This window comes from Cnephaeus nilssonii, assembly GCF_951640355.1.
Source record: "Cnephaeus nilssonii genome assembly, chromosome: 8".
Classification (NCBI taxonomy): domain Eukaryota; kingdom Metazoa; phylum Chordata; class Mammalia; order Chiroptera; family Vespertilionidae; genus Cnephaeus; species Cnephaeus nilssonii.
This window is the reverse complement of record NC_137079.1, coordinates 13,000,859-13,012,106: the sequence shown is the minus strand read 5'-3', so window position 1 is coordinate 13,012,106 and position 11,248 is coordinate 13,000,859. Positions and strand designations below refer to the sequence as shown.

General features: G+C 39.6%; 1 protein-coding gene across 1 annotated transcript; it reads right to left on the bottom strand.

Moving 5' to 3' along the window:
• Positions 1-1,746: 1,746 nt before the first annotated feature.
• Positions 1,747-9,246, bottom strand: FGF20 (fibroblast growth factor 20; the record flags this gene model as incomplete). Its single annotated transcript, XM_079779479.1, is given in 4 exon segments — positions 1,747-1,992; positions 3,555-3,658; positions 8,963-8,978; positions 8,980-9,246. Coding segments are annotated over 4 exon segments (633 nt in total).
• Positions 9,247-11,248: the final 2,002 nt, after the last annotated feature.

Sequence of the window (11,248 nt, the reverse complement as noted above, 5' to 3'; positions counted from 1 at the left end):
CTCATCCTATGAAAATGTGTTCTCTTTTCCCTGTGTCTGAACCTTTTTTCCTCATAGAGCATGTCACAATTCACAATTATGGTATTTGTTAGCTTATTTATTCACCATCTATTTCCTTATTAGACATTAAGCTCCATGACGCAGGGCCCATCTACCTTGATCACCACATTGTGCCTAACAGTATCTTCTGTATAGCAGGCTTCGATGGATATTTACTGGATAAATTATTAAATAGGAGCTATCATGGAAAAGATACCAGACTCAGATACATACACTGAGTAGCCAGATTATTATGATCTCTGAACACATAATAATCTGGCCACTCAGTGTATATCCTATATAATAAAAGGCTAATATGCAAATTGTCCCCTCGACCAGGAGTTCGACCAGCAGGCAGGCCAGCCAACCGCCCATGTCCCCTCTCCCTGGCCAGGCTGGCCAGACCCCACCCATGCACGAATTCATGCACCGGGCCTCATATATATATATATATATATATATATATATATATATATATGCACATACATATACATATACACTGAGTGGCCAGTGGCCAGATTATTATGCGTTCAGAGATCATAATAATCTGGGCACTCAGTGTAGATGGAGCCTTACCATTGTTAGTGGTGGTACCACTAAGATTAATTCTTTCTGTGATCATAGTAGGAAAAGAAATGTTCTTTTCACACTGAATCAAGAAAATACATAAGTTGTCCATAATGTTTGATAAATTTCAACATTAGAAGTTCTCTAAGTACTGGAGGTTTTTTCTAGGGAACTTAAAATTTTGTCATTTAAATGATTATGTTATACAAGTAGAATAACTTTCACCTGAAAAGGAATGAAGACAAAACATAAAATAAAAATGTTTAATTTCCTTTTGAATGTGTGTTGAATTCAATACAAATTGTTAAAGCATTTTTCTAGGTCAAAAGAACCAATGTTACATTTAGAAGGCAATTGACTGCAAAAAAAATATATAATCTATGCTCTACTTTATTTTTAAAAAGTAACTCAAGATCTTATTCTATGTTTAATTGTTGTAATAATGATGTCTTCTTTACAGACATAGATACTACAACAAAATAATGGCACAATAAATGAATTTTTGTTGTTGTTTTTTTTCTCTTTGTAATATCTTCATATACCAGTAAAAAATAAACTCTTTAATAAATAAATATATAATAAATATTTGAAAATTGAAAATGTATAAATAGGTCCATCCTTTAAAAAAATGTTCCGTCTTGGTGTGGCATGTTTCATAGTTCACGTTACACCCAGGTTTTTACATAGCATTTTTTACATAACCTGCACAACCCTTCAAGGTCCTTAAAATGTATGTAGCAGTAATCCTGGCCAACCATGTCAATCCATTTCTTCAACATGAAGTATCTATTTTTAATGTAACTTTTAAAGTAAACATAATCCAGAGAGGTGAGGCACCAGAGCAGCAAATTCGGCGGGGTTCCCATTATCCACGTTTTACAGATTCTCAGCTTCAATCTACCATTAAGGACTGAGTCAGTGTCCGTAAGGGAACTTAATCCACTTATAAAGAGAGGTCTTGAGCTATGTTAAGTCAAAGTTTTTTTGTTTGTTCCTAATATTCTTTCCAAATTCAGTCTCTGAGTGGAAAACAGGCTCTGAAACATTCTGAATGTCTTCCTGGGTTATTATTTTACTCTGGGAACTATAATAAGAAAAAATGGTTGCAATTCGGTTCTTCAGTAAAGACACGATCACACTTTAAGTGTATATTAGTATGTCCTTATACAATGCAGGAACTCTTTCTGGATCCACTGGTCTAGGCAGGAAATGCGTAAATTTCTGATGTCTTTTGGACCTGGCACCATCTCTTGGGGTTCCGTCTTTGTTAAGTGCCACAAAATACCTGCGGCCAGTGTCTCCATGTTTATATATGTTGGATGAATAGGTATTATACCAGTTCTCTTCAAATTGCTCCCTAAAGATGCATTCAGAAGTCAGTTTCTCCTAAAAGAGAGAAGATAACTACCATTAAAAAAAGAAAAGAAAAACTTTGAAAGTATTTTTTCAGAAAAATCTCAACTCTATCTTCTTAGTTCTTTGCCTATAATTATATCCTTGCCAAGGAAGGAGAAAGATTGTTTTTATTTTATTTTGCTTTAGTTCTTATGTAACTTGGAATTCTTCCTTCCAGCAGTTCAATTCAAAGAACTTTGTTTCATGTCAGTTCTCAATTTTATTTTCAAATACTTAAAAAAACATTCTGAACTTTCTCATGCTCCATTTTATTTCCCTCCTCCTACCATCACCACCGAAGAGGCCTGTAGTTTATTTTGTTTCATCATTAGATGCCAAAGTTCTATGTAGAAAATCTCTACTACATCTTGAAACACTTCAAGATCTTGCTAACATCCAAATTCCTAATTTAAGATCATCACTCCAAATCATATATATTCACTTTATGAATTTATGAATTTATTAATTATTTGTTGATACATTCCCCATGACTAACTTTGATATGGATGTTACTTTTAGGTAAAAGCCCAGTGATTTCTTATCTCTCCAAGATGGACTGTATATTATTTTAAGGGGTGGACCACAGTTGATTTTTTTAATACAACGTATACATGAAAAAGGAAAATTATGTGCATGTTTTTCTCCTTCAATTGTAATTCTACTCTTGTGATTATTACACATGTAGTATTTCACTTCTGAACAGTCTAGAAAGAGCAAGGTTTGCTCTTAAGAAGGACAGAAATAAGTGGAATGCCCCTTACTGAAATATTATAACCAATTTTTCTGTATATATGGAGATTCTAACTGTACATGTGGTCTCAGTTGAGATTTTAAGGAAAAAAGTACTAGACAGTACCATCAGCTAAATCATAACGAGTAAATTTTCATTGTAACTAGTTAGAGACTTTGACTTTAAGAAGTGATTTTGGCCTGGCCAGTGTTGCTCAGTGGTTGAGCATCAACCTATGAACCAGGAGGTCATGGTTCAATTCCTGGTCAGGGCACATGCCCAGATTGTGGGCTCCATCGCCAGTGGGGGACGTACCGGAGGCAGCCAATCAATGATTCTCTTTCATCATTGATGTTTCTATCTCTCTCTCCCTCTCCCTGCCTCTCTGAAATCAATAAAAATATATTTTAAAAAAATAAAACAAAGATAGCAAGTGATCTATACTTAACTATAGAGGATGATAATGAGTAGAGAAATTTTACATTAAATGAATGTAAAGGCGAAAAGAATCTAACATGGCAGAAAGAAAATGCTCTCATTTTCTTTATCTCTGGTGGGAATGACCAAAATATGAAGAAAAGTAACAAGACCTAAGATAATGGCAGGAAAGCCTAGTGAGCTGAAAGCAATAAGGGTTTAAGCTTTAGAAAATAAAACTGAGCTACTATACTATTGCCCAGACACATAGAAACATAACAGAATATAAAATTTTAATTTGTACATAGTAGATATATTTCTTCTGAAATGCATTATTAGTAGTTATTTTACTTACAAAATTGATAGTCATTGTTTTATGAATTACATAATTAAAAAAAATACGTACTGATCCATAGAGTTCTCCTTTGTCATTCATTCCAAGGTAGAGACCACTGTCCACACCTCTAATACTGACCAGTCCCACTGCCACACTGATGAATTCCAGGATACCTAAATTCATAAACAAAATAACGATTTGTATTTATTAATGCACATATGACTAATGAAAATCTTCCAAACAGCAATAGACCAATATTGCTAAATATAAAAATAATTATGTATGTGATAGTCCTATGTAACTGAAAAGTGCTGTACAACTGTCTTATTCTGATGGCCTTCCTATTTTATAGATGGGGAAAAAACAAAAAAGAAAATAATCTCATCATTGTATAACGTAAAGGGTATAACACCTTAAACCAGACTGGCCTCGGTTTGCATGCCAGTTCAGTAATTCACTGGCTATTTGAGCTATGCAAATCATTTGTCTTCTTTAAACTTCAGTTTCCTCATATGCAAATTGAGGGAAATGCCTCCCTACAAGAGAGAGGTAAGAACTAGCACACACATTAGGCATTCTACAAATTGATGCTATTATGATCATAAATTAGTATATAATAGAGGTGTTCTTAGCTCTCTGTGATCTCATTAGTTAATTACAATCATGTCCTATTAATTATGCTTTTGTGGGGGTTTGTGTTTTTGTGTGTGTTTTTTGCATACCGTGAGTCAAGTCAATCTTTTTCTAGCTGCAACCAGTATAACGTATATGGGTATGTTAGCATTTTATAGTTTATTGAGAATCTTCTATTTACATTTTCTATCTGGTCCTCTAAAACAGTCCTCTAGCATAGGTATGGAGATATTATCATCCCATTTACAGATAAAGAAACTGAGGCTCAAGGAGGTTTACTGACTTGCCTAAGGACATGACATCTGTAATACTTGAACTCACACTTCTGAACCTTAATCCAATGTTTCTACTTCAGGACACTGTTTCTTGAAGACAATACAGTAGTTTCAAACTTTATAGATTACATAATATGCCATTTTCTGTCACATGATTTTAAAAGTAAATTTTATAGTTCAAATAAATAAAAAACACTTTATAATTCATTAAATGTGATAGCCAAATACCAAGAATTTAGCATGCAGATCAATTTTCTATTAATAACTTTCTAGAATTACTTTCATTTACCAGAAGGTAAACTAGTGTTAAAAATTCTCCACTTAATACACTAAAATACCATAGTAAAGAAAAACAACAAAAAAACACCCCACAAAACTTAATGTTTATGTCTGCAACATGCATTCTCTAACCTTTGGACTAATGTCTTTGTCTTGTTCTTCCTCTTAGACTCTGCTGGAAAAGTATATAGACATACTTTCTGTACTTGGAACTTCCTTCCTTCAATAGCTTTACCCATTCACCCCCTCTTAAGCTCTACAAACAGTGTGAATGTGCACCATTTAGCCTGAGTCTTGCTTTTAAGTCATTTTTTTTATTATTGTGTAAGTTTCTATTTGGACACAAGATGTTCCCAAGTCCAAGGGAAAGTACAAAATCTAGTTATTTGCCTATACAGAGGGCTCTATTCTGTCCAGAGCCTACTTTATTCTTTGGCAAAAATGCAGATTCTTAAGCTTTCATGTAGATTCTTAAGAGCCCAAATGAATGCTTTTAAACTATTAGAAGATCATTTAGAATACTAGAGCTATCAAGGATTTTACAACAACAATACATTACTAAATAGACTATAAGTGGCTTAAAAGAGTCAGTGTCCCTAAGGCAGAGAGAAGAGAAGATATAGCAGGAAGACTCAGACGCCATAGAACAGCCATTATATTGACAACTTTAGAGGTAGGGAATAAATGGCAATTAAATTTGCTGTCAAGTTCATTAATGATGGATTCATATTAGAAATAAAAAATATCAGGGCAAATCATGTTGGTAGAAGTAGATATGTTAATGGAATTTCATCCAGGATATACTTACAAATGTGTAATTACTTGAAGTTGTATTGAATGTTAAATTTAAATTGAAAAGGATACTATGGTCACATGTAACTTAATTTTCTTTAAGTGTCTGATTTACATTAAGATGCTCCTGTCTTTCAAAGAACAGGAACTGATTAACTGATTAGGATGCATAATAGTGCCAGTTTTCAAATACAATAAAATATGTTTCATTTGCATATAGACCAATTATAAAACAGATCTTATATTCCTTTTTCTTGCAAAACTTAAACCACCTATACTTTAATTCTCATCTTAAGATATTGCTATCTTGTCAGAAATATGAAATTGTGGAAAGACAGAAATTACACATTCTTAGAATAATTATATTAGATAGTTTCAACTTTATTAAATAATATCCAAAACTTCATACATAACCTGGTATAAATAATTTTGCAATGGCTCATAGGGTTGATGGGAAAAGGGTTATATGTTTTTTTTGTGTGTGTTCCTCTTAAAGATTTTAGCCACACTTTTAAATTCTGATCCTTTTTCTCCTCAAGGAAATAGTATACCACATAGTAATTTGTAGTCATTAGATTCTTAAATGAGATTTGACAAGTCTTTTTTATTTATAATATGAGGTGGCAACTAAACTAATTCCTTCACAAAGAGTAGACATGAAAAACTTTCCTTAAGAGGTAATCACAGATTTTAGATAGATTTTCTAATGCCCAGTGTCCCATAAAAAGACTTGGAGGTACTTTGTCTTTCTGGTATCATTTTCAAAGCCAGCCTTCTTTAAAATCATAATAAACAGGTGAGTCAACCCACAATGCAACCACATCAGACAAATCTATGGAGAATAGGGGAGAATAAAGGAAAAGCCTCTAAAGAAATACGTTTGATCTCAGTTAAGCTTTTTTTAAAGTAATGATTCCATGTTTAGGTATTAGGTAATATACTACTGTGCAGAGAAACTCTATTATAAGTATAGGGCTAACTCCAATAGGAAATTATTTTAACCTCTCTGGGACCTTTCTGTCTATTGATGTGGTTTTGAAATTTTAAAATCCAGAATTCTGATTTTTTTTACTTAATTGTGACTAAATCAGTATAAATTATCAAACATGTTAATTTACTTTAACATCTGAAATATCCAATCTTAAGTTTTTTCAAAATTAGTTTTTTGATGACACAGAAATGAGTCTAAAAGAAAAATAGCAAAATAATTTCATAATTAGTAATTAAAACCCTAGGAAAAGAAGGCAAGTAGAGAAAGAAACATATAAAATTATACATCCTAAAATTAAGCTTTCTTCTCACCTACACTCCTTTGTAGTAAATTATGATGTCTTAGCTATCAGAGGCCACTAGGAGGCACTGTAGAGTCTGTTCACTCCTTTAGGCTACCAGACCAATCTGGTTATCTTCTCTTTGTGACAGTAAATATTTTATTCTGATAAGTAGCCTCTCATCATAGAGTGACAAACCAGCACAAAAATCAGTCAGTCATATTTTTGCATTTACTAAATAATTACACAAAATTTTAGCAAAAAAATTACCGTAAGATAGTAATTCTGATATGCAATCTTCATTTCTTAAGGAATGGATTTAAATACCAGTTTAATGAGTGTTATCAAGTCTACAAATATTTACTCATCTCTTCCAACAGAGTCAGTCTTATAAAGAGACACAAAGCGGAAGAAGCAACTCTTGTCGTTGGGGAAATTCCATGAGTTGCAAGTGTTTCCAAGGCTACAGTATGTACCCCAGGGGCAAGTCTGAATAGTACCTACGCTTAACTTCCACCTGCTCTACTTATAAGCCTTCATGCATTTGTGTTCATTTCTGAATCTCCTGGTAGCTGCAGGATTTCTCTGTCATGAATGAAGTGCCCTAATTCTTAGAGGTGAGAGAACTGAGCCACCTGGTGTCCACCAAGTTCGTGAGAATCGGAATCTCAGACTCTTTCATTTAGAAACCACTTTCCAAAAGTGACCCCAAGGTGGGCCACTAGGTCATGACACTTTTGACTCACAGTCACTGGGAATTTGGAAGAGATCAGCGGGAGCTGCAAACATATGCGTTTTAAAAAGTTAATTTTCTAGGCCTTTGAGTGCTACCCAATGACCACCACATGCTCTTTTCTACATTGAGAGTGACAAAAGCCACTCAGTCCAAGATTTCCACTTCTCCGAAGTTTTAATGAGTACTACGGGCCAAAAAGGGAATGAGAGTAAAACAAGGAGATGAGGACAAGATAGAAGGTCATTTGGAGAAGAGATTCTCAAAAACTCCTGCAGTGCTGAGGAAGGTAAGGGAACCTGATCCCGTGTGGGGCCCTTTCACATTGCTGCTGACCAGTGAATGGTATCTTTGGGGCGGGGGGGGGGGGAGGGGGGGGGGAGGAAGAAAGAAAAAAAAAAAAAAACAGTGAGTCTCTTCAATGATGTCCCAAATTGGAGGATCAAAACCCTTGAAGAGTGCTAGACAGTTAACTCTAATGTGATGAAAATTTCTTCAATGGGGGAAAAGATCCCGGGATGTCAGTGCCTGAGAGCGTCTTAAAGCGATCACCTATCAGTCCCCTCCTTGAACAGTCAAGAAAACTAAGGCTCAAACTGGTGAGGGCACTTGCTAGTTAGGGAGGAATTAAAAGTGGAGACGTTATGATTTCCCAGTCTAGTGACTTAACACTCAGGCACGTGTTTCTTTCCTTTAACCCCCGCCGCTCCCAGCGCTGCTGGAGGTATTCCCAAACCTGTCCCTGGGTGTTCCCACCCGTATCTCCTTTCGCTTCCCGTTTCCTCCTACGTGCGGTCCACACCAAGATCTTTGCCTGGGGGTTTCACAGTTTGTAAAGAGGAGCCTACCTGAAGGGCTGGGCATGCTCAGTAGCCACAGGCTTTTTTTTTTTCTCACCCAAACAGGACTTTAAGCGCGCAGAGGACTGCTGCCAGGTGAGCCCGACAGGAGCGACGGCGCCCACGAACTAACCCGTCACCTCCGCAGGTGGGCGCCCCCTGCGCTCTGGGTGGGCAGGTAAAGGCTCGCATCCCGGACAGGAGCAGGGCAGCCCTGAGTGCGTAACTGCAGGGTGTGTTTAAAGAAGCGGAATGCTTCCTGTTACTACTTTTGCTGATAAAACGGTAGCCGTGGGGGGGGGGGGGGGGGGGGGGGGAGGGGGATGTGACAGGAAGTGGGAGGAAATAGTATGGGGGTTTGAAAAACAAAACAAAGCAAACAAACAAAAACACTGCCTGCGAGGTAGGTGGTGCGAGAAGATCCCAGGCAGCAGAAGGGCTGGGAAGTAAAGCGCGTGCGGAGCCCACCCCTCTTTTTCCTCCCCCCCGCCCCGGCATCCGGAGCCGCGGGCCTCGCCTCCGTTAGAGGACCAGTCCTCGGGGGCCCCGCGCTGCTCCCTCGGGCACCCAGCCCGCCAGCCCCGTCTCCCTGCGCAGGCGAGGAGGGAGGCGGACGGGGTGTGGAGAGGAGCCGGGGTGGGGCGCAGGTACCTACCGAAGAGGCTGTGGTCCCTGCCGGGTGCCCTGCACGCTGCCGTCGGGCAGGATCTGCAGGTGGAAGCCGGTGCGGCAGTAGAGCTGCCGGCGGCGCAGGATGCCGTGCAGGTGCGCCAGCTCCGCGACCCCCGGCCCGCGGGCGCCCCGCTCCGCCGCGCCCCGCCGCTCGCCCAGCAGCGGGGGCCGCTCCCCGGCGGGAGGCAGCAGGAAGTGCGAGCCCACCTGCTGGCCCAGGCCCTCCAGGCCCCCCAGGAGGCCCCCCACTTCGGCTAAGGGCGCCATGGAGGGAGGGGGTCCCGAGGAGAGGCGGAGGATCCGCAAAGCAAAGGACCCCCAATGAAAAGTATAGCTGGGGTGGGGGGTGAGGGAAGAAAAGGGATAGCGAACGCTCGGAGCGCGAAACGTTAAGACCCGGCTACTCCTGCGAGGTCGCGGAGTGAACTTTGCACCGAGGCTGGCTGGGCAGCGGCCGCCGTCTCGGAGCGATCTTCCCTCCGTGGGCAGGTGGGAGCGGGCCGCTGGCTGTGCAGAAGCATCGAGAGCTGCGGCCGCCAGCACGGGGGCCGGGGGCAGGGGCTCCCGCTCCGCAACCCGATCAGAGCAGTCCTGTGTACACACACGCCGGGTATATAAGCGGGTCCTCTTGACATATGCTAATCAAGTCCTTTCATGCGCGCTGGGGAGGTTCTGTTTGAAATCTTAAACCGGCCTCCTCTCAACAGGTTTTAGCTCTTCGAAGTGACCAAAGGGCCCGGACGCTCTCTGTCCGTGCAGTCGCAAAATCATCCCCACACGTGGCCCGCGCTGGCCAGCAACTTCGGGAGGCGCAGTCAAGGCCCCTCTTTGGGGCTGGCTGTCTTGGGAACAACCTTGATGCGGCTCCGCCGCTGCCGTGCAACGGCCTTTGATGTGCGCCCCTCCGCAGTGATAGATGGCTGCTAACAGGAGCCCAGCTTGGCAGGTATATAGAAGAAGGGGAAGTGGGGCGGGAGGGGAGGCGGGGAGGGGGCGGGGGAGGGGAGCAGAGGAAAAGGAGAGGAGAGGAGGGGAATTGGACTCCTTGGGAGCTGCTGGGAGAGCCTGCAGTGGACAGGTGCAAAGAAAGGTAAGAGAGGGAAAAGGGAAAAAGGGTGTTACCTGAGGCTTAGACCTGCCCAGACACACATGAAAGGAGAATCAAAGCTTTGACAGTTTAACTCACTAATTTTAAAACACTAATAAAATGTACAAGCATTACTCTTTTCTTTATCACTTCGATGGGGGATTTTCTTTACATAATCAGGGTTAGGTTACAAACACACGGACTCCCCCTCCCCAGGCTCTCTTTAATGTTAATCGTTACTCAGCACATGATATAACCAAGACTGTCTTATAGCTATATGGAAGTTTTACATTGTGTGCTCAGGTCGTGAACGTTTAATCAATATAATGTAATAATATAATAAATCCCGAATCTAGGGATTGTGAGTAAACCCAAACAGGCGGAAAGGAGGTATTGTTCATCCTTATATTTGCCACGAATAGAAAATGGGAATCTGTAATAGTGTCATTGGTGAGTAGCCTCTGGGGCCTTCCCAACCCAAGAGCACATCCCTTTCCTCTTGGCTGCGTTTTCTTTAAGGTTCGATTTTTTGTTTACTTTTAATTATAAAAACAGTGTTGATTCTTGATGTGTTTTTGAGATATGGAAAGTTACTGGTAAAAAAAAAAAAAGGAAAGAATGCCTGTATGTATTTATTAAATAAAAAAATCATTGAAGTGAAGGAATTGGATACATCTCCATTTGAACTTATAAACTCTGGGTTTGGACCACTTGTTAAATTCAAGATGTTTCCATTACTATTTTTTCAGTGGTAGAAGAATTGAGAATCCATCTTTTGGGAGATTTATGCTTCCGCTGAGCAAAAAGTTTTAGGGAATCACTAAAGATTAGTTTTCCAGTCTTGTTTCATAGTCTATTCAGCAAAAGCCTAAACCTGGGAGCACAAATGGATGGGATTGCTTTATTTTATTTGGTCTAAAGGGTTGGGGTTTTTTTTTTTTTGCTAATTAATTGGCAGGTGCTTTAAAGTAGGTAAAGTTACACCTTTTCATCACTATGGCCCTAAGTACTGACCCTTGTGCCACCAAGTTATAAAAGAGTCCTTAAAACAAGTGATTTACTGTTGATAGATATGAAATAAAACAAAAACACTAGCTAAAAACAATAAACAGATAAATCACTTTAGAAATGTATACTGCCAAGTCTGTTTTAAAGGTTGTACCAGGTAAATGTCATATTATT